Source organism: Phyllostomus discolor, chromosome 2, assembly GCF_004126475.2.
Source record: "Phyllostomus discolor isolate MPI-MPIP mPhyDis1 chromosome 2, mPhyDis1.pri.v3, whole genome shotgun sequence".
NCBI lineage: Eukaryota > Metazoa > Chordata > Mammalia > Chiroptera > Phyllostomidae > Phyllostomus > Phyllostomus discolor.
This window is the reverse complement of record NC_040904.2, coordinates 192,850,440-192,874,723: the sequence shown is the minus strand read 5'-3', so window position 1 is coordinate 192,874,723 and position 24,284 is coordinate 192,850,440. Positions and strand designations below refer to the sequence as shown.

The 24,284-nt window shown below is 37.0% G+C and overlaps 1 protein-coding gene across 2 annotated transcripts; it reads right to left on the bottom strand.

The window, feature by feature from the left end:
* Window positions 1-941: 941 nt before the first annotated feature.
* CLEC1A (C-type lectin domain family 1 member A) lies at window positions 942-23,290 on the bottom strand. 2 transcript variants are annotated; one of them, XM_028533231.2, is made up of 7 exons: window positions 22,939-23,290; window positions 18,290-18,412; window positions 7,888-7,986; window positions 6,354-6,530; window positions 3,841-3,992; window positions 3,029-3,147; window positions 942-1,952 (listed from the first exon to the last, which is right to left on the bottom strand). In XM_028533231.2, exons 1-7 carry the CDS (start codon window positions 23,117-23,119, stop codon window positions 1,772-1,774), a joined length of 1,032 nt encoding a protein of 343 aa, XP_028389032.2. In that variant the 5' UTR covers window positions 23,120-23,290; the 3' UTR covers window positions 942-1,771. The 2 variants fall into 2 exon arrangements, with proteins under 2 accessions (XP_028389032.2, XP_035875246.1); XM_036019353.1 differs by having other exon boundaries at window positions 3,029-3,144.
* Window positions 23,291-24,284: the final 994 nt, after the last annotated feature.

Here is a 24,284-nt window from a genome sequence, read left to right as displayed (position 1 = left end):
GCAGGTGTATCTACAATTTGTTCATGAACACAGATCTCCAAAGAAGGTTATTTACGCTTGTTTGTGCTCCTCTATATTTTAAAATACCTGCTTTTTGCATATTTTAATATCCTTTAAATTTTATATTACAATTTAAATTATGGGACTAATTTCACATTTACCTTATTTCAGGTAACATTTCAGCAACATGAGGAAACTGTAAATATTTCCACTTTATATTTAATGAAATAAGCTTCTTGAAATAAAGTACTTTTATAATAATAAATTAAAATTAGGCATCTAAAATTTCTGCTTTATGATCACAAATGCAGTTCTCTTTGCACAACACAATAAATCAACACAAAATTTTTTTAACATTGAAAAATTTCCTAGCTAACAGGCAGAAAATTGAAAGGAAAAAATCTTAAGAAAGAAATCTATAATTCGTGATTGATGTGCATATTGCCATCCTGAGAGAGGGCCACCTCCACAAGAAGCCAGCTATGTATGTCACAGTCTCTCACTTCCCATGACCTGACTGAATGACTTGCCCTATTGCAATTCAGTTCACTCACCTTGAGCCACATGTTGATGGCAATCTGCCTGCCTCAAAGGATTTCATGTTAAAAACTGTTAAAACCATCCTCTTGAAGACAGCATGTATCTCAAAGACTTCTTATTTTCATCAAATATTCAAATAATTAGTACTCTTGTAGAGCCCAAAGTCTCAGTAAAGTGCAATCAGAACACTGACTTTTATGATCTTTTGAAGACCATTTACACACTGAATTTTTCCCGAAATCACAAATGCATTCTGAAATCACACATACTTCACATTATTTTAATTTATTATTATTAAATCTTTAGTACCTGAGGATATAAACATGGATCAAATGAAGAAAATATAAAATAAAACCAAACTATTCCAGATGCACATAAATAGACCGATTTTTGTTCTGGTCTTCAGTCTCTGAAGTGAGCATCAAGGATAGTAATTTTGACATGGAACTAGGTTGACAATATTTCTATCACAGAAGAAATTCCTTGGGGAAGGAGACAATCACTGGAATCTTAAATAGACATAGGGAGATAGGTTTGTAAAAGGTAAGATTCTAATAAAAAGAATTAGCCTGGTGAGAAGCAGGCCATGGACACAGCAGATGGGCTCTTTCCTGACAGATTGAGAAGGGAAAAAAATAACTTAAGCAAAAAAACCCCCAAACAAACCACAAATCAGTTGTGTACTTGGTAGCACAGTATCAGATTTCTCATGGACTAATTGATTGTTAGCACAAAGGATGTTACATACATTTATTTCTTCCATGTAAGTCCCTCACTCCTCTAAATATTAAGGAAGACATGGAAAAAGGGAAATGTTATTAGATGTTGAGAGGGAAGAACACTAGGAAGTTATCTCAAAATCAAGAAAGTGGCTAGTAATTTTATGGGTTTCCAGGACCAGTTGGTGATACATAATTGAGATTTCTTCATGCTGGTAAATATGTTCATGAACTCCCAAGCTCAGAAGTGCTGGTGATCTTGAGCTAAAAACATGAAAATCCTTCTTGTGCCAGTTGAGGGATTGCCTTTCCTGATCTTTTTTCCATTTCCTATGTCTCAAACATCCTTTGCCTTGACCTTGCTTTGGTTCAAGCTTTTGTTGAATTGTTGTATAAACGTGGGTCAAATGAAAGAGAATAGTTTGAAACCAAGTACACACAAAAAGATGAACTTTTCTTCTGATCTTCAGTTTGTCTGAAGGGAGTGCAAAGTTGTAGTTGCAGCTAGAGAGTTAATTAATTCCATGTAGTGGTTCAGAGGAGCTAAGGAGTCTCTCTACCTTGACTGTGGCCGCCATTTTTTCACATGCACACCGTCTCAACTCTTGGCAGTTTTTGGAGAAAACCTTTCCATTGAGGATGGTTACACAGTCCCTGTCTCTTACGCTGGTTATATCTGTTATAATCCTAAACCTTAAAAAAGAAAAAAAAAAGTTAATTTATTTACTGTTTATTTCTAAAAAGAAATACTAAGAACTTAGAAAGTAGGTAAGAAATACTCCTAGCTTGGTAAAATTATAGCAAAGGTGCCCAGAATGAGTTTACAGGGAAGATGGAGTCACCAAGCTTTCTTTTCAGCCCTTCAATTTCCATAATCATTCTCAGAAGCATCAGGTCACCCAAAACAACAAAAATAGTTTCTACCTAAAACTATGATACATGTTATAGTCCAACTTTAACATGTAATTTTATAGTTATCTGAGAAATTAACCTACCTTCTCTGTGACTCAGTTTACTTAACTATACAATAAAAATGATTATGTTGCATATGCCCTATTTCCTAGAAAAATAAATCCTATTTGTACATAGAGAAGAGAGGTGTCTTTTCAAATATGGCTTTAAATTATAATATATTTTAGCATCAATATTACACTGTCTTACATTTCAAAGAATATCATGCCTACTCTTATCCAAATTACATAAGTAGAACTAACTTTTGATAGCAATATTATTTATATTGCCAGTAAATCTATCCTCAGACACTGCATTTTTTAAGATGTGCTCCCTATTTCAGCGCACTGAAAGCCAAGAAATCTGAGGTCTTACACTATCTCTGGGTATTGACAAGTTGCGAAGTTTTGTGACCTTAGGCAAGTCACTATCACAACCTGGGCTTCAGTTTATTAATCCATAAAAGATCCATTTATTCTCATACTCTCTCTCTCTCTGTCTCTCTCTCTTTCTCCCCCTTTCTTTTTCAGTGAATTCCAGACAATTTTAATGCTCCAAGAAACTTCAGGGCCTGAAATGAAACTTCCTGAAAGCAACCAGACAAAGAACTTTCTCTACTATTGTATTAACACTTTTTATCTGTCTCCCTCACTGGTTCAGAAGCCATTAAGGAGCAAGCAGTTTTATAAATCCTTGGACACCCTCCTACAAATAAAGTATCTAATACAAAGCAGATGTTCAATTAATGCTTGTTGAACCAACTTGCTGCAGTGCCTCTCTATTCCATGCCTTTCCCACAAAATATTCTGATGGCTTACGGTTCAGAAGTATATGGTGTTCCATCAACCCACAGCCAGGCCTTGTCAGTGCAGTTGCGCGATAGCCCTATCCAGTAAGAGTAGTAAAACTCCGAGTAGCTGTGAGGCATGGCAAACTGCTGAAAAGGCACAAAAGAAAATGTTTAGCTTCTAGAGATGTTACAATAACATACATATACAGAGATGTGTAGTGCCAACCAACACTTTTAATATAAGAACACACGACTCCTGCCTCACACAGATAGTAGTACACATCAGAGGAAAGCATCTATGCTAAGGTCAGTTAATTTTGTCCAAATTAAAGAATTTCATTTGTCTTTATAAGTGCAGAAGATATACTAATATTCCGAAACCAAGAATCACATCAATCAAGCTTTTTAAGTGACCTGTTACTTTCAAATCACAGGATGAACACTGAGATTTGATGTAAAAATATGGGAGGCAGATTTACAAAGAGATGTGAAGTGATTCTGGGAAATGGAAGGAAAAAATGCAGGAATGCGGGAGTAACCTTTATAAATACATGTAAAAGGGACTGACCAGGAGGGAGAAGAGAACAATGAATACAATTTAGTGTCAAAAGAGGTAGAAGCAGAATTTGAAAAGATGGTTTATGTCTCATACTAGGAAAGGGAGAAAGAGAAATGTTTGTATGTTTTCATATACATAAGTGTGTATAAATTGATATATATCCCTGATTGAAATAAATGGAGAGTCTGTGAACCCTGACTGTCTAGATTCTTCTTGCATAGCTGTTTCAAAGACATCTTTTTGAGAATACTTCAAACACCGATCAAAACTCAGGACCTTACCAAGATTTCTTGTGTGTTTATCTTCAGCATGGTTGAGTTCTCAGCAATACAGAAATAGTCACAGTCCTGCCAGCTCTTGCTCTCTTTGTAGAATTGGTAGCATTTGTCCCCATACCATTTCCACTTTTCTGGGCAAGGGCTACACCTGTGCTCTTGGAAAGAAACCGATTTTAATAAGTTATTTTTTACCCAGGTCTGTTTTCTTTCCTCTCTTGAAATTACGTAGTATTTGATAAGCCAATAAAGAATGGATTCCCTTTCTCTTAGATATTCAATTGCCCAGGCAATGATACCTACAAATGTTTACCTAGCACCCATTATACACCAAGAATTGTGATTGGCCCTGAGCATACAGTGGAAATTAAAACAGAGACTACTGGCTTTCATGGATACTGAATCTAGCTCTTCCTTGTTCTTGGCTATGCAATTCAGTATACAGAGAGGATGTTCGATACATAAAGAAATTTTTGTATATTCAGAAACTCAGCATGCATTACACTTAAGAAACAATTGAAGTTTTTGCAATTTTATTCTTCCAAATCCTCTTATATACTAGTAAAAAGATTTTTTAATGCAATATACAAGCCTGTCCAGAAAATATCCAGCCATATACTATGAAAAATAGAGATATTTATTGAAGAAGATAAAAGATACAGGAAACATTGTACATGGGACAATGACACCACAGGCCCCTTCAAAGTAGGCACCTTGGGACCTCACACAGGTCTTTGTTGATTGCAGCCTGTACACGTTGAACATGCTTAAGTGTTCTGCTTATTGCAGGCCCTCCAGATCGTGGATCACTTTCAAAAGATTCTCAACCATCTTGGAAGCATTTGCACCACACTTTTATGTGCTCTCCACTCATTGCATCCTCCCTGAAAGGCTTCTGAATCATCTGAATAATTTCCATGGAGAAATGTTCAAGCTTAATGCAAAATTTGATGCAGATTCGTCGCTCTGTTCACTCAGTCATTTTGAATGGATGGCCACACAGTACACATGCTCACTCAATGGCATCTACCACACCCCCTGACTAGTACAGTGAAGTTGTCATTGTTCACACATGTGCATTCCAGTCCACTTTCCTTGGCTGCTAGGTTACATAGATGTCACACAAACTGTTCTTGTTATATTAACAATAGCTGGACTCTTTCCTGACAGACCTCAGTATATCAATAAGATATGAATTCTTTTCTCTTTCTAAACACAAGTAAATAAAATGTTAGAAAAAAAATAAATATTAAGACAAGTATTAATTGGAATGCTAAATCTCTATGTATCAGAAATTAAGATGAATGCCAAAGTTAGAGAATTAAGTGCATAGGTCAAGAGTAAGGTAGGTTACTGTGGGAAGTGGTTGTAAATATAGGAGCTAAGCCCTGACAGCTGTGGCTTTAGTACATATGTGGGAACATGGCTGTTGGCCTTTGAGAGTTGGGGACCCATAACTGAGTCCTTTGTGGGTATATGGTGAGATAGGAACTCAATAACTCCATTAAAATATCTTTATTATAAAAAACAATTTGGTGTCAAAATGTTAGCATGTTAAAATCTGAGTGGTCAATACAAATGGGTATTATATTATTGTTTGTATTTTTCTGTATATATGAAATATTCCATAAGGTAAAACAAAGTTTTAAACAAATAAATAATTTGCGAGATTTCTTAGTCAGTTTATATCTCTGGCCTATATGTTATCTCTTGTATACCAAACTGCCTCTCCATATCTCCACTTGGATATCTAAGTTATATGTATGTCAAATTCAACTTGCCCAAAACAGCATTCCTGGTTTCCTACTTTCCCCTTTATAACCACAGAATTCTTCCCCACTTTACTTGATCACACCCCTATGCCTCTTGTTGCTTTGCCCCAAAACTTTGGAGCTACCTTTGGCTGTCACGACCCTTTTCTCTCACAACCCATTTATTCCATCATGTGCTCATCTCCACTAGTCATATTCTAGTTTGAGCCACTAATATCTCTTACCTGGATTGCTGCAATAGCCATCTCATATGGTTTCTCTGTCCCTGTCCTTCCCTTTTCCAGTCTATCAATATATTTGCAGAGGGAGCCTTTAAAAATTCACATCAGACATGTAATGAATCCTCATCTTGCTCAAAGTAGAAGCCAAATCCCTTACAATGTCCCCTGATGTCATAAATAATACCTACCTCACTTTCTATTGGTCTTCTACTCACTCCCTCCAGGTAACAGGCTCCTTATTATTCCTTGAATATGAAGATACATTCACATCATAGGACTCTTGCGTGGTCTGAAATGTCTGAATTTCAAGAATCCCTTCATGTATTATTGCACAGATGTGTTTGAGCTAAATGATCCCAATAACCGGACACAATCTGTATGCTCAAAGTATTAAGTTTGTCAGACACCTAGTTAAATAATGCAGCTATTTAATTAATACATTGGTTCCCTGGTACACTGATGGGAAAGTCAGCCCTATGTTGACAGATGTCGTGAGGGCAGAGGGAGCCCAGTGACCAGGACTCACCTCCAGTTTTGTTATAGAGCTCACGACAGAATTTTTCAGCCACACGCTGCAGAGTTTCAACAAGCTTCCTTTTCTGGTCTTGGAGAGATTGCAACTGTTGAGAGAGATTCTCCAAATTTTCTTCCATTGTAGAAATGCTGTCTTTCTGAGTATTGGAGAGCTGGTAGAACTGAAAAACTAACCCAAGTTATCAAGTCAGACTAGACTGTTTATTTCTTCATTTCTATTTCTATTTTCTACATATGAAAAAGATAAAACAGTATATTGTTTATGATCTCAGGTTCTGAGATCTTATATTACATATTCAAGGTTGAAATGTGGTACATACTAAATACTATTTTTGTGGACAAGTAAATTTTCCAAGTATGCTTTCTTATGTGGAGTCATAGTAACGGTTTCTAACTTCAGGAATGAATTCCTTAATCATATTTACTGTTTAATAAATATTTGTGTATATTCTCAAACCGGTACTCAACACTAAACTACAAATCTATGCATCTTTTGAGCATTACATTGAGAATTGACAATGTGCATTGTTACCTCCTTCAGTCATTAAAATGGTCATATTACCATTTCTATATTTTTGCACATTTGCACTTTGGCTCAGTGAGAATAAGTAGGTTAATATCACTTGGCTAAAATATTTCCACACTTAGGGTTAAAACCCAAGGTCTCAAATTTAAGATAAAAGCCCTTTATGAATCATGAGCATTGCTTTACATCCCTAAAATGAATGGTGGTTGCAAAACAATAGTTATATTAAAATAAAATAGAAATTTTGGGGTCAGGGTAAAAACATTAATTTTGTAATTATAAAGTTTATGATAACAAAAGTTTGAAAATTTCCTATGGATCAAATTTTTGACATTAAAACCTGCTCTTTGATGTAACCTTTTATCTTGCACCACCTTCTTCAACCATTCTGGGAAACATGGCTGTAGTGTCTTGATCCGATGAAGAAAATGTGCCCACTTCCTTTTTTAAGTTTTTGAACTTGTCCTTGCTAGTTTGTAATTGACCTTATGCATGAATTTTTCCTTTTTAACTTTCATAGGCTTTTTTGCAAAATGATTTTATAACTTCCTGGACCTTTTGAAAAATATTACGGTGATTAAGGACGTGGTCTGTCTTCCTTATATTGCGGAGCTGGGATATGAAGGAAATCTCTTCCCTCTGTATCAGCCCAATGAGCCAGGCATGCTAAGAGCAACGACCACTGCAGCTCTTTTGTGGAAAGGAAGGAGCTGAAGCATGTGTTTATTAAAAATATTTGATTTTAAGTCCTGGCATATAAACAAAGAGATAAAAAACTTCTTATCTCAAAAAGAATATAAAAGTCCAGCTGACAAATGATTTCTGTATTTTAATGCTTCTTTCACTGCTCACCGTTTAAATAGATACTTTAGAATAAGGTACACTGAATTATTCATAGGTTGTAGAATTAAAGTGTAAAGAAATATTCCATAACGAATATTTCTCTTCCTAGACAAACCTCGGAGCCTGGATCCTCCCCCAAGTCAGAGTGCAGACTTACACACAAACCCCAGTGCGGCCAGGCCAATCAGCAGCACCAGGCACAAAAGGAGCAGGGTCAAGGCCACTGGACGCCAAGCCGAAGAGGGAGGCCGGCTCTCTGCAGGGAATAAAGGAAAGGCAGGGTTGCACTTTTTCATCCTCTTGGATGCATGTCAGCTTCAAGCGAGAGAGGAGCTGGTTCTGGGAAAGGGCACATTCTACAGGACAACAGTAATCAGGGACTAGATCACATTCCTTCTGTCCTCAGAAAAACATTGTCCGAAACCTGTGGGCCAAGCCTCACTTACCAGGGTTGGATTCTTTCACATGCCCCACCCACTTCTATTCCCCACACCCACCCGGTCCTGCTTTGTAGTAATCAAGTCATGCATTCCTGTTACCTTTATATAGTCATTTATATAACTTTTTTCATGTCAGAATATGAGTTATAAAAGACTCATGTAAATGTCTTAACAAAGAATAATTTTTTTACATCATCAGAGAAGAGATGAAGTTAATTTTTTATCACTTTTGCAAAACACCATCTTTCCCAAATTTCCATAAATGCTTTTCCCAAAAAGCAAACTTTTTTTCAGTAAAGGGAAACGATCATTTTACTGTTTCTTTTGGGGATTTCTTTGTCAAAAGTTCCTCTTTGATAATGATTTTATTTGTTCATTAAATTATAGCTTTCCCAAAAGAGATGGAAACATGACCATCAATTTCTCAAGAGAGAGATCCAAGCTATCTCAATTGTGAGCCAATTAAGTAATAAAAAAGCTATAGATAATATCCCTTGCCCACACCCCCACAAATTTACCATGTGGTAATTTTAGGGGTTCCACTTAGTGGAAAATAAGCCCATCACCTAATGAGGTCAGCCACTGATCTGAATGACCTCTTGTGATAGGTGACAAGGAGGACTCCTAACCAGTGCAGGTAGCATCCAGCTTCATGATTAAAATGAGACAAAGGGAGAGAGAAACCCTCAAACACACTGATTTCTTCATGACTTGTGAGTCTAACTTTACTGGGAATTCAAGTCAGATTCTAAAACAGAAAGATTAAAGATATGTAAGTTCATGTCCTCTTTAGAAAAGTCCACCACAGAATGTATTCTAGCTATAGAAACTTGTACAATACTAACTATTATTTACAAACAGGGAATGAGAAGTGGTCAAGATATGTAGAAGTAGAAAATATCGTCACTGTCCTTTGGAATTTAGAACCTAGTAGGAAATCATGGAGCAGGCATTCATACATTTTAAAATGTGATTCTTAATTTTTTCTTAATAATAATCTCCTTTAAAAAATTTTCAATGGCTTGCATTACAATTCTAATAAAATCCAAATCACTTTCCATAAAGACTCAAGTTGATGTTTTTTTAAAAAATGGAAGTTTGATTATTGTACTTCCCAACTTAAACTAAACACTTCCAATAGCTTTATTGCACTTAGAATAAAATTCTGTAAGACCCTTTTTCATCTAGACCCTACCTGGTCCTCTCATCCCTTTCTGTACCACCCTGCCCTCAGGCAAATGCTCCACTCACTGTGGCTTCTGTTTATCCTTGAAACAAACAAGCTTGTCCCTGTTTCAGTGCCTTTGTGTTAACTCTGCCTCTTCCCCAGCATCAATTAATCCACAGCTGGGTTTATTGAAAGGCTACTTCCAGGTATTCAGCTTTAGGTTTAAATGGCACATCCTTAGGGGAGGACCAGGTGTCCACCTCTAGCACATTACCCCACTGTGTATGTTTTTTAAAAATAAGATTATTAAGTGTCATGTTCATGATTTTTGTTTGTTTTTCTCTATCTCCTCCTCCTTGGATGTACGCTTCATTAAAAGACTGTGCTCTTGTCTACCTTGTTCAGCATTGTATTTCCAGTACTGAAAATTGAGCCTGGTGCGGAAGGGCCGAATACATATTTGAGTGAATAAATGAATGAAGAATGAAATCATAAAAAATGAATATTACCTAAACTACCTATTTTTTACAAAGGCACAGATTATCTCCAGTTAAACCTTACACATTGATTAATTTAAATCTATTGACTTTTCATCAATCTTTCTGTCAGCAGAGGGCAGACTTGGTAAATTCATCTCCTACCTGTACTGGATTCTATCCACTGACGTGGGATTCTGAATCTTGAAGAGATCTGAGAGATCTGGCCTGTGTGTCTGGTCTAAATTTTCCTGGAAACTTATGACTTCCCAAGACATTGACCTTTAAAGTATCTCAGATTAGCTGAGCATAAACACACAAGAGTAGAAACATCTTCTCCAAAACCCCAGGACTTTTTTAAAGTTCTACACAGCCAAAGAACATCAACCAGATGGATGTTTCTACATTCCGGAGATACATGTGCATCTGTGGACCAGCCACCAGGGTAGCTTTATTTTTCTCCATGTCTCTTATTACCATCAGATATAGTATATGTCTTATTTCTTTTGGTTTACATCTGCCTTACCCAGTAGAAAGCAAGTTCTGTCATTAAAAGAACATTGTTTGTTTAGCACATAGAACATCAGTTGAAATACATTCAGTTAATGTCTAATGAATGAAAGAATGAATGAATGTGTCTATTATACATAAGTATCTGTTAAATGCTTGTCTCCCCCTGCTCAGACCTATTTATATTGATACACATGTAAGGGCATAATTTTTAAAAACTAGTGTCCCTTTTTATGATTAATAATTCTTTGGACAAATTGAAAGTAATACAAAGGTAAAAAATAAAAACTATGAAATCAACCAAGTTATTTATTCTTTAAGAAAACTGTTTTTCTATATATAATAATATTAGGGGTAAGGAAGGTGTTGATTTTCTGTCCAAAGGATTAATAAGCATAAGCTTAAATCCTTATTGTGAAGTGAAGGCATGGACTTTAGGGATTAAAACATTATTTAATATAATAATTATATCCATGCAAAGAATAAATACACAATCCTTCCTAAAGCTGCTTCTGGGACAGAATGGGAAAGAAATGTAGCATATCTTTTGTTAAGGAAACAAAGTTTAAAAAATTAACTTCTAAGGGAATCATCTTGATCATTTGGGAATTTTTCTACTCTGACTTCTCTTTCTCTCTCTTTTTCTCTCCCTCCTTCTCTCTTCTTCCCTTCCCCCCCTTCTCCCTAAGTATTCAAAATATCTTCCTGTTTTAGCTAAAGATCCAGAGAAACAAAACCCTATGGAGTTTCTATAGCAAGTATGGTTATTTCTAAGAAACTAAACTTTCAGATGGAAAGACTATGAAGTTGCAAGCTTCACTTTTTCTTTTCCCCTCTCTGGGTATTTTTCCCTAACTGCGGGTTTAATATTCCTGAGTTTTAGTCCAAGGCCCCTGATTACAATGAGGTCTCTCTCTAGGGACTACCCCCACCTAAAAATAAGAAAAATAAGCTGCTTCAGTTTGGCTTGGCTTCATCGCATCTTTGTTTTTTGGAAGAGAACCCTATGCTGTCTCCTGAGGCATGTTTAGAAAAAGGTGTGGACAGGCAAAGGAATGATATAAACATCCCTAGGAATAATAGATATATATAGAAAAAAAGCAGTCATCTTCTGTATTCTCTTACTATAACTATACTATAAAAGGCTACAGTGCTAAGGTCAAGTTTTAAATACAAATTCCTCTGTAGCTATGAGAAACTTTGTGGATGAAGAAAGTTGTCACACTAAACCAGTTACTCTTCACCAGGCATTAGAGAGGGAAAATTGTACACACCCCCATTCTCTGGGCCTCTAAGAAATGAAACAGACATTACTAAATTAGTCAATTAGTATGCCTCCAAAATGGAAAGGATCATAAAAACTGGGAGAGACAAAGAGAATTTAAATAATTTGCATAAAGCCACCCTGTGCAAACTAGTTAAACTAAATTGCCACACTTAACACCACACTTTGTAAACTCTCCTGTGAACCAGGACTCAGAGAAACAGGGGTTAACATTTTAGAAAATACATATCTCATTCTTTAGTTCACTGTTCTTTTAATATTTTTCAATTATTGCTAGCTTACATCTGATCTTTGGATGTATTTTTGAATTTTTAAATTTTTTGGAAACTTCTGGTTTCCTTAATCTTTGCATGTAGCACATAGCAAACCTCCTCATAGGAGAGTGTTTGAAGCCCTTGGGTTGAGAGCATTTTTCAGTGTTCATAAGAATGCATGTTTCCTTTCTCTTATGAGTCTAGTTCAATGTTTGCTAGTTACATTCTCTCTAAAAGCAAAATGGTATTATTCTTCCTACAATTTCAATAGAATACACATCTGAAAATGTATATTATTTCCAGAATATGCCAAGTTTCTTATTTACAGTGATTAGATTTAGAAACTCAATTGTATTTTTTCTTTTGAGTAAAATTTAAGTGAGTCAATTTTATATCCCAGTCAAGGAATTTCATTTCTGAAATATGTATAATGCAAAACAACTATTAATGACAGTTGCTAATATTCCATGAGTTACTGAGATACATGCCTTATAAGTCATCTCATCTCTCCTTATGAAGACTGTAGGAGGTTGATGCTATTGTCATCCGCATTTCACAGATAGGCAATTGAGTCCCAGAAGGCTTAGCTTACTTACCCAAGAACATATAGCGTCTGATAATAATACTTATCTAATAATACTTATCAAGGGTGTTATAGCACCCTATAGAAATAGCTGTGCTATTTCATTTCAATCTCCCAAAAATTATTCAGGAGGGCAGTATTTTTTACCTTAATTGGATAAGAAATCTGAAGTACTGAGGAGTTACTTCATTTGCTTAGGGTTGAATAGCTAGTAAGTGGGGGAGACAGAAGGGCTGCCTAAGGACTCTCATTCTAGTGCTGAATGTTTCAAATCACTTTCTCATCCACCCAACAAATCCCACATTAATATTTGCCTCATACGGCAGTTCCATACAGTGTTATAGAAAGGCTCTAAGGTTTTGTCACTTGTAAATCTTTACCTCTATATAGTAAAATCTCAGTAATAGTCACCTTAAACAATACATTCTTCATTCTACCTCCAAAGTGAACATTATAATGTATATAAATTTAATCTCTTCCTTAAAGAAACAAAGTTTCTTAGCATGCTACATAAAGCCCTGCACAGTAGGATCCCATCCTACATTTTGCCTCACCTGCCCAAATCTCCCTCATTCACCGCTCCCTTCGAGGACTAACCCTTCATCATCCCAATTGTTTACCTTGTCATCATGTTTCACTTGTCTGACAATTCCTCAAATTTTCTTATCCTCATCTAAGTTCCAATCCAAAACTAACACTTCATCTTTTCCCTCTGAACTCTTGTCATTCTTAGTTTTACCCATGATTACACTGCACCAAGCTAGTTCCTCACCCCTCTGTTTTTACCTTTGCACATGTGGCCCTCACAATGGAAAGGCCAGCCAGTGCCTCATCTCATTCTACCTGAAAAACTTGGGCTCAGCCTTACAGACCAGGTCAAATGTCAACTTGTGTGTATTCAAAAATACACACATGAATAAACACAGTAAGTTATTCATTCCTATTTGCTTGTGGCCTCTTACATAGATTCCATAGTACTACATAACATTTTCTTAGAATTATTGATTCAGATTATTCCTTCTGCTTCTCTAAGCACCTAAAATAGATTCTCTATAGTGTCTACCATAAGGCTTGATATTTAGTAGTATGCTTAAAAGATTTATTGAGTTGATTAGATATGATTTATGCCATTAACACTTCCAAAGTGTTAATGTTATAGTTGAGAAAATAAAGCTAAAAAGGCAAGAAAATTATTGTCATTAATATAAGTAATGAAAAGTGGAACTTGAATTTGTCAATGATTTTTATTCATTAAATCCAAATAGGTTTTCATATTCATTTTGATAAGATTACATTTAATCTTCTGCAGGAATTTTGACCCATCAGTTTTACATCATCTTCTCTCTCCCCAATATATTAGTTGTGTGAAGTGTTTCAATTGTACATTTTTCAAGCTACAATTGATTTAGAACCTCCCAGACCTTAAATAATATTAAAAAATACTCACGTAGCTCCATAATACCTTAGCTCTAACATACTATCTTTTTGCTTTATATGTAGGCTATTGAAAGAAAGGAGAAAAATAAAAAAGAGAAAATGATGAATTATTTATTTTAACTATTAGTTGCTTTCAAATCCATGCTCTTAAAAATGACCAATATTCTATTTTCCTTTTTATTGTTAAACAACAAATTATTTGTAGCCTTCCTCTTACATGAACTCTCTGCAGCATTGATTGTTGTTTTTAGAATTCACTATTCACTACTGTTGACTTTTCCATTTGTTTTACTGTCTCTTGGCTTCCTAGATGCCTCCCTCTCCTGGTCCACTTCTGCCACTGACCTATTGAAGTCCTTTGCCCAGCTAGCTCCTCAATATTGCATTTCCTAAAGTTCTTTCATTAGCATTCTTCTTCTCCTTTTTTATTTTGCTTTTTGATTTTATATTCCCTTCCTCAGTAATATCACTCATTCTCAGAAAGTTTAACTCCTACCCAATACTGACAATTTTCACATAAATATGTAGCTCAGAATCCTTACCTCCAACCCACATACTATATATACAAGTGTCTCTGGGCAATACCAGCTGTATGTCCCTTCTCTTACTGGCATCTCACACTCACACTGAATTCATCATCTTTCCTATTCTGCTTGTAGTTTCCATTTCAGCTTGCAGCACCATCTACATAGTGTCAGCTGGAACATAGTCAACCTATGCTCTCCCTTTCCTTCTCTTCCCACTTGTACCCAGTCACCAATTCTTTAAACTCTTCCTCCTCCCATCTTTCATATCTGATTTCTTCTCTTTATTCCAATAGTACCTCAGGTCAGGTTCTTCTAATACCATGCTTATCCTAGAGCAAAATCTGTATTAGTTGATCCAATTTCATACTCCTGCAACCCATCCTTCTCATTTTAGCCCTGATGGTCTTCTAAAAACTCAAAATGGATTATGTTACTACTGGTTTAGATCCTTCAGTTAACTCATTTTACCTGCTGAATAGAATCAGAATACCTCAATGTGACATAAAAGGTGTTCTTTAACTTTCCAGACTTACCCTGTCATCGAGCTTCCCCCTCTCCAACTCCACACCTCAGCCATAACATATTGCTTATACTTCTCCGAAACACAAAGTTAATGAAGACCTCTTTGGCTTTCTCTTGTGTGTCTGCCCACAGGGCACCCAGATCTTTAAACCTTCCCATTCCTGCTTCCATATCATGAGGAACATCTCAAAGTCAACCCAACTGAATGGTTACCCCCTCTTTCAAAACTTCCCTGATACCCTCTTCCCCTACCACACAGAAGTGACCAAGGTCTCCATTGTCCCATGTGAATGCTTCCATCACGGCACTTATCACACTTACTGCTGAGTTGGGAACTGTATTAGAATTTAAGTTTTCTCATTGGCAGGGATCATATCACGTTTGGCATTATATCCTCAGTACTTTGTATCAGGTCTGGGAATAGCATGACCCCAAGCATAAATTTTTGGAAAGAAGGCATGAGGGTATTAACTTGTATTTTTGCTTTCTATCTTCCTAATTGTTTAGTCATATTTTAAAAATACAAACAAGTTTATATTGAAAAAATGAAAATCTAGAAAATAAATATGTGCATATCACTTATTTTTATTAATTCTAAAATGTTATAGTTGTAATTGTCTCACAGTATTATGTTGGACCTGAATCCTCTGCATTGCCAAAAAAAGGAGAAAAAAATCCCACAAATTTTTTACTCTGTCTTCTAAGCAACAAAAGTATTTCAGTCTATTTTTCTAAGAAACAGACTTCGATAGTGACATTGCTCTAAATACTTGCATTATCACAAGATGAAAACAAGTTATCATACATGGAAGGTAAGATAACTATTGTTGGCCAAAAAGTTCATTTGTTTTTTCATAAGATTGCTCTAGCAGTGCTTAGTTGTCTTTAACTTTATTTTAAATAATTTTGTTAGATTGTATTGTGACAGCTGTCATATCAGTGTGCATTTAAAAACAAGCTGATCAAAATTGGTGAATTTTTGTGTAGCCATTTTAATATTGAAGATGGAACAAACAAGCAACATTTTTGGCATATTATGCTTTATTATTTCAAGAAAGGTAAAAGTGCAAATGAAACACACACACAAAAAAAGACGTGTGCTGTGTATGGGGAAGGTGCTGTGACTGATGTAGCACGTGAAAGGTGGTTTGTGAAGTTCTGTGCTACAGACTTCTTGCTGGATGATGCTCCATGGTCAGGTAGACCAGTTGAAGTTGATAGCGATCAAACTGAAGCATTAATTGAGATCAGTCAACATTCTGTCATACAGGAGATAGCCAGCATACTCAAAATACCCAAATAAATAAAGTTATTGATGAAAATGAAAAATATATATTCTACTTTACAGAAAAAAAAATACGGACTTTTTGGCCAACCCAGTATTTTCTGATGCCATGTTTTCTTGGAAGACACTGCTTTGTAACCTCTACTCCTGTTTCAACTTCCACTTCTTACAAAAATGTTGCCAGATGTTTTAGTGAGTGTTTTATTCCACTCCACCTCCCTCTCCACCCTCAATCCTCAGCAGAATTTATTTGTACACCCTGTTCCTCATCATGCTGATCACTAATCCTTGTGAGAGTTCCTGGCTCTCATCAAAGGTGAAACGCGAAGTTATACACAAACCACTTAAAACTACAGCCCTAAACTCCAGCTCTTCACAGGATTTGTTGGAGGAAAACTGTCATATCCTATGACATGTATATAGTGGCTGCAGAAACTGACATTCCAAAGTTGTCACTTCGGTTCACACCCAGGAGGCTGGAAATCCCCCAGTATTCCCTCACAGCCTACTGGAGAGTTTAGGAAAAAAAAAACAAAAACTCACATCAGTGATTTTTGGTGGCAGATCATTCAATAAATAGAAGTTGAATGGAAAGGTTTAGTAGGAGAAAGGAATAAAACCTAAAGAAAAATGGGAGACAACATGAAAAAAGTGTGTGTATAGATTCACAAAGGTGAAGTAAAGCAGGATATGGTTAATAGAGAAAGGACATGTTAAGATACAGACAGTAAGTGAGGATTTCTCAGATACAGACTGACACAAAAATGTAAACAGAACCTTTTAGGAATTCTCAAGGGAATGGGTCACTGGAAAGAAACTCACATTTTTGGTGTGTGTGCAATGTACCAAGGACTTTACATGGCTTATCAACCTAAGTACTCATAGCCACCCTATATGTGAGGATTTGTTGTGTCTATGTAATATTAGTTAAAGTTAATATGAAATAACATGTATAAAACACTTAAAGCAATACCAGGCACATGTTAACCACTATGTGCATGTTTATCATCATTAGTATTTTATAAATGAAGAAACTGAGGGCCCATAATATTTAAGTAACATGTCCAACATCACACAATTTTTTAGTAAGTGACTTACCTGGTACTAGAACCTAGTCCTGTCTGTGTGGTAGTGTGAGGCCTTTTCACTGGACCTCAGGACACATTTTTACCTTAGATTGGCTGAGTTGCCTGGGAAATAAAATCCTTCTCTATGCATGTGAATTATCTCTTCTATAGACTAAAAACGTATATTTTGTTAATATGTCACAGAGTGAATCATTGAAAATAAGAGCAAAAGATGGAAGCTAAATGTAACAGAAGTTAAATAGTTTTATAATTTAATTCAATCATCTCAATAGTACTCTGGAACTCAGTAGAACAAAAGGGAAGAGGCGATGAAATGTAATTGCACTTGAGGCCACCATATAAATCACTGGATCACAGAATGTCAGAGCTGAAGCGACCTTAGAAGGCATTTGCTTTAATCCTCCCCTCATTTCACAGATGATAAAGCCAAACAGCTGATGCTGATATGACTCTCCCAAGTCCTCACTACTTCACAGTGCAGAACAATTATTACAAAATACCAGGTTTGATGTATCTGCTTGGAAACCTCACTCCAAAGCCATGAGTGCAAAACTAACAAAAAGGTAGCCTTTATAATCTAAGTGTCCAGATCAGATCACAGATGGTAAATAAAACAGCACTGGACTTGGCCTTCAATGGGATGGCAGGGAGGGGAAGGCACAGTGCTTTGCTTGTACATACTCTCGCACCTCTGTATGCTCTGCCTAACTGGTAAGGTGAAACAACACACCCTCGAATGCAAAGCACTTTGCCAGCAAGAGAACCTTAGAAAAACAAACATCTGTGTATATACTGAGTTTAATTTTTCAGATGTTCATATAGGAGGTCACATGCAAGAGGTGGAAAATGAAGGGTTCACATTAATTGTACATCATGAGAACATTCATCTACCTTCCCTCTATTTTGTACATTCCTTGGAGAGGCAGCTTATCTCATGCATTTCTCAAAGGATCTGGCCAATTTGGACCCCAGGAAACAGAGTACCTGTGTGCCCACGCTCTGGATGATGAGATGTAGTAGAAGCTCGAGAGTGCAGGCTCATGGTGGTGTCCCCATCAGCATCCAGGATGTTTCTCGTGCTGCTGTACTTGGCCTGCATCGGGATTCCTGCAGAGGTGAGGGTGAGCTGTGGTTAAATTGCTCCCCAGTGCCTGGCTTCTATGAGACAGTTCAGGAACCAAGGCACTGACAGGCATTCCTGATGTTCTTCTCTTCCAGCAAGTAGCAGGGAAGCCTCTGACTTCAGTTCCTGCCTGGCGAGGCCCAACCCCTCTGTACTCTGAATGCCAAATTGGTCAGGCAAAAGGGAAATCGCATGTGTTTTCTATTTGGGCGGTCTTCGTCTGAACAATTACCGAAGGGGCTGTGCCTCTCAGATCTCTTTTGCTCATCTGTTTGTACTTCCTGTTTAACTGCGTACAGGAGGCAGCACCTTACGACTGCAGAGGGATTCCTTCAGACTCTGAAAAACAACCATCTCTCAGAGGGATATGTTATGTACTTCTTACTCATCACACATTCACTGAGTCACTTAGCTTGAGTTTAACCTCTCTGTATCTTTGAGAAAGCAGAAGAGACTATAGGACCAGCCTCTTCCTTTCTCTAAGGCTATAGTACAAAAGCATCTTGTACATAGAATGTCAGCACAAAGGAGTGCTTTTGAGGGTATCCAACTGATTCACTCTTTCATTTTACAAAAAGGGAGATTGAGCTAGGTGAGAAATGGCTCTAAAGTCACATAGCTGCTGGGTGAGAGAATTAGCTTTAAAAATGCTTTCTGGTTGTCAACTCAATATTCTTTCTTCTTACAGTGTGTGGACTCAATTTAACATTTTTATAGCACATCAGGTACATCACGATCATGAACACATTTTACTGGAAGTAAAGACTTTTGGAATTATAACTCAAAGTTTTTAGGAAGACTTTAGTCTTCCTGTGACTTTAGGAAGCTAGGTAACAATTTGTGCCTAAACATCCTAAGCAGGGAAGGAAATGAGGTTTGTTTCAGATAATGTCCAAAAATTCCAAATCAGTACAATAGTATTATATTATTCTACTAATACTTTTCTATATTTGGAGAAACAGCTTGGCTAAATCAAGCATACTAAATATAGAGTACAGAAGGTCCTTGGATTAGAGGAGCCAGCCCTTATGAGGGATGCATCAGGGATTATATTGTGGATTCATCGTGTCACAAGCGATGTATTGTTTATTCTAAGTAAAACAAAACTAAAGAGACATTTCTCTTGTACAATGCCTTGTAAAAAGTAGGATATAAAAACTTATTTGGTCATTTTCCTTGAGTCGGTGTGTTAGAAAGTTTATAGAAGAGAAGGTAGTAAAATTTTTGAAGGAAACAGTAAGTGAAGCACATAATAAGAATGAAGAAGGAAGAAAGAATTTTAGAAATCCAAACAGCTGGGACCTGAAAAATATACATTTAGGAAGTACTAATAATTAAGATTCTAGTGAAGCAGCAATTAGAACCATTTTCCAAACATCAGTGATTCATGTAGATCCTTGACAATTTTTGCCAAAAAATCTGTATTAACATTTTGCTACATGTCTTTAAATAATTTTTTCAACAATGACAAAAATATTTTTGAACACTTACATTAATGCTGCTACTACTTTATGTGGCATATCAGTATAAAATAAAACTCTCTGTCCTTTTAGAGCCTATAGTCTATGGAGGAAAGCAGATGGTATGCAAGAAAGATGGTAAGTAAACAGCAGAGTTAACTAGACTATGATAATATATGAAAATATATGGAGGATAAGGGAGATTAAAAATATACAGGTAGGAAGGTTGCTAGTTTTAAATAAGGTACAGTTGGTCACATTAAGAAATAATAACTTGAAATAGGTGAAAGGCCTGCAAATTTCTGGGGTAAGAATCAGTCAGATAAGACAACAGGGAAGATCAAAAGCTGAGGTAGAAGCATGCCAGGTATGGATGAGAAACAATAGAGAAACCAATGTCCTAAGTGCAATGAGAGAAGAGATAGATTAGCTCAAAGGAGTAAGGTGGGCCACAGTAATTGTCTTATAGACAATTTAAAGGTCTTTTGCTTTTTTTTTCACTCTGAGATATATAGGAATTCATAGAGAGTTTTAGTGAAAGGCTGACATAATTTGTTTTAAATATAATGGAATCACTTTGTTATGTTTAGAAATATTGTGTTGGCCAAAAAAATCCATATTTTTTTCTGTAAAAGACACACTTTTCATTTTCACCAATAACTTTATTTATTTGAATGTTTGAGTATGCCAGCTATCTCCCCTGTGATAGAATGTTAATTGATCTCAATTAATGTCTGGATTTGATCGCTATCAACTTCAACTGGTCTACCTGACCATGGAACATCATCTAGCAAGAATTCTCTAGCATGGAACTTCCCAAACCACTTTTGATACATTCAATCAATCACATCACCTTCTCCATACACTGCACAGATCTTTGTGTGTGTGTGTGTTTCAGTTGCATTTTTACCTTTCTTGAAATAATAAAGCATAATACACCAAAATGTTCCTTATTTTTTTTCATCTTCAATATTAAAATGGCTACACAAAAATTCACCAATTTTGATAAGTTTTTTTTAATGTACACTGATATGACAGCTGTCATAATACAACATAACAAAATTATTTCAAATGCAGTTAAAGACAACTAAGTGCTACTAGAGCCATCTTACAGAAAAAAAAAATGAATGAACTTTTAGTCAACCCACTAGCTATAGAAGGACAAGGTGAATGCTAGGAGAACACTTAAAAAATTATTGCAATAGCTTAAAGAAGATAAGATGGTGTTTTCTCATTACTCATCTTGAGTTTACCCTTTAACCATAATTTCAGCTAGCAGCTATTTTCCTTTTCTGTGTCTTGGAAAATTGTGGATGCTGATCATTCCCATGTGCATTTCCATGTTACCTGTGGTATAAACGTGTGTTAACACATCAGGCATAACATGCCTTGGACAACCTAGAGCAATCTTCCTTAACACCATCATTGTCATTTTCATGCTCTTATGTTTAACTCATAGGTTATCATTGCCGAGTTTGTCCTAGGAAAGTAAAGCTGGACATTTGGCATCCATAATTATTGTCCTGGATTTTTATGATTCTTTGAAATCATCCACTTCATCCTGGGGACTAAGGAGAAACAAATCAAACCAAAAACAATGATCAAATATATGGCATCTCTTCGAAATTCCACCTTGTGTCTTAATTTAATTCTCACCCTGATTTATCTTTCCTGTGTCTTGGTTTCTTTTCAGAGAGTGACAAAACAGGTTTGTATATTTAAAAACTACTGTAAATTCACCAAAAACATGTATTTTCTTCTCTTTGATTTTTAAATATTTCAGATTCTAATTTTACTCTTCAACACAAAACTACTCCACTAGCTCTTCCCCGGTGCCAAACTCATCATCATTTTGGTGCAAAGACTAATTATGATAGTGTTTATTATACACATCACATAATTTGGCGGCCAAAGTTTGTTTGGCATTTTTTAAGTGAAACTTGGCCCTGAGTGGTGTGGCTCAGTGAATTGAGTGCCAGTCTATGAACTGAAAGGTAGCTGATTCTATTCCTAGTCAGGGCACATGCCTGGGTTGTGAGCCAGGGCCCTACTTGGGGACATGGAAGAGGCAACGGAGTAATGTAGCTCTCAAACATTATGTCAATGTTTCTCTCCCACTCTTTCTCCCTCCCTTCTCCTCTATCTAAAAATAAATAAATAAATAAATAAAAATAAAGTGAAATTGGCATTACATAAAATTTATCATTTTAAAATAAAAATCCAGGGACTTGAAACAATTTCTGTTCACATATTGGTAAACATGGGGCGGTAGTAAATGCCTCTCCAATAATATGGAAATCCCCACTGGAAATAAAAATAGCACAGTGATAAAATTTAAAGGAAAATAAGAAAAAGATAAATCATCAAGTGAGAAAATATAGTTATGCTCCAATAATACCTTTTTATAGTAATTATTAAGGAATTGCTGAAAACTGCAAAATAGTAATCATAAAAATAATAAAATGTGTTTTACATTCCAAAATGTTAATACCACCACTAATAAAATTGATTAATTTTTATATTCATTACCAGGTCTTCTTTTTGATTGATGGTATTTGAAAAGGAGAAAGTGAAGATGTGCTACCAAAGAGTTTTGGTACAAAAGGTGGAGTAGGTAGAGCTGTGCTCACCTCTTCCCATGACCAAATCAAAATTAGAACTAAATTATAGAACAATCAACCTGGAGGACCATCTGAAGACAAGATGAATAGAAGCTCTAAAACTAAGGACATAAAAAAGAAGACACTTCAAGACTGGTAGAAAAGGCAAAAATGCAAAATGGACTGGCCCCACACCCACATGTGTCAGCTGAGAATAGGAAGGGATATCTCAGCTGCAGAGGTTCCTCCTTGAGGAGCAAAGGGTCCCAGCTCTATACTAGGCTCCCCAGCCCATAATCCTAGTACCAGGAAGAAGACCCCACGAAACATCTGATTGTGAAAATCAGAGGCGATTCCATCTCTCCAAGTGAGAAGAAAGGCTGCTAGAAACCCAGGGATTTTCTTAGAGGGCCGGCAGACAAACACACAAACACGCTCCCACTCACTCACCCTGGGCTCTGGCAGAGGGACAGAACCTCAGAGTCTTCAGAGGCAAATGGAGAGAAACCGAGTTGTGTGGCCCCAGTGGAGGGGCTGGAGGGATGACTGCCATTGTCCTTGTGTTGAGTCCTTCTCTAATGCTGCTGGCAGGCAGACACCATCTTTCCTGTGTTAAGCTTTCCCCCAACATGGCCAAATCTGAGTCTGCACTAGCCTGGGGAATTCTACTTGCCCTACCCTGATGACTTTCTGAGACTCCACCCCATCTGACTCCCAAACCACCTCTGGCTCTTTCATAGGCAGGCAGCCAGCCTTAGCTCACAATCATCTTTTGTTAAAAATTCTTGAGGGGTTCCAGTCAAGCTTGAGTTGTGTGGCTTCAGGGAAAGGGTCACTATTGTCCCTGCGTTGAGCCGTCTGCCCACATAACCAAATCTGAATCTGCATCATCCTGATGAACTCCACTCACTCCACCCTCATAACTCTCTGAGACTCCAACCAACCACAAAAGTCCAAAGATGTCCAGGCAGGTGGCGGCCAGCCTCAGTGTGCACTATGACATTTTATGAGTGGCCACAGGCTCAGCACTGACACCAAATCTGAATATAGATTAACCTGATAAACAGGACTCCCCTCACCCTGGCAACTCTCACAGACCCTGCCTCACCCTACTCACATACCTTTGGGCTCTTACAGAGGCTGAGCCTTATAAGCAACAAACAGGCAGCAGCAGGTCTCAGGATGCCTTGTGACTTTTGCTGACCTTCTCAGGCCCAGTACTGGTAGCAGCTGACCTCAGTTTGCAGTGTGGACTTTTCCATGTTCACCCAGGTCCAACACAGGCAGCTACCAAGTACAGATCACTTTGTAGCTTCTAATAGGTGGCCCCAGGCTACTAAAAAGCAGCATTTAACATTGGCCTGAACTGGTGACTCCCAAGAGGCCTCAGAACCAACATATCTGATGGCCAGCTTCAGAACACAGCAGAATACCATCTGATTAGCTCCACAAATGGCTCTTCCAAAGGGTGGTAAGCAGGCGCCAGACCCTGCAGAGGCAAATCCTGCTCTGTAGGGTAAGCCCCCACACAGCAGCTCACATGCTGTGGCTATGGCAAATACAGACAGCCTGGGGGTCGATCTTACCCACTGATGTGCCAATAGCAATCGAGGCTCAGCTACAATAGGATGGCATACATAACCCACACAAGGGACTCTCCTGAAGAACCCAGCTCAGGTGATCACAGAGTTTGTGCCACTGGGCAAAACAGGGCACCTAATACATAAGGTCACCCTGCCAGAGGGGCAATTTAGTAGATCTACCTGATATAGGAACAGACAAAAAGGAAGCCAAAA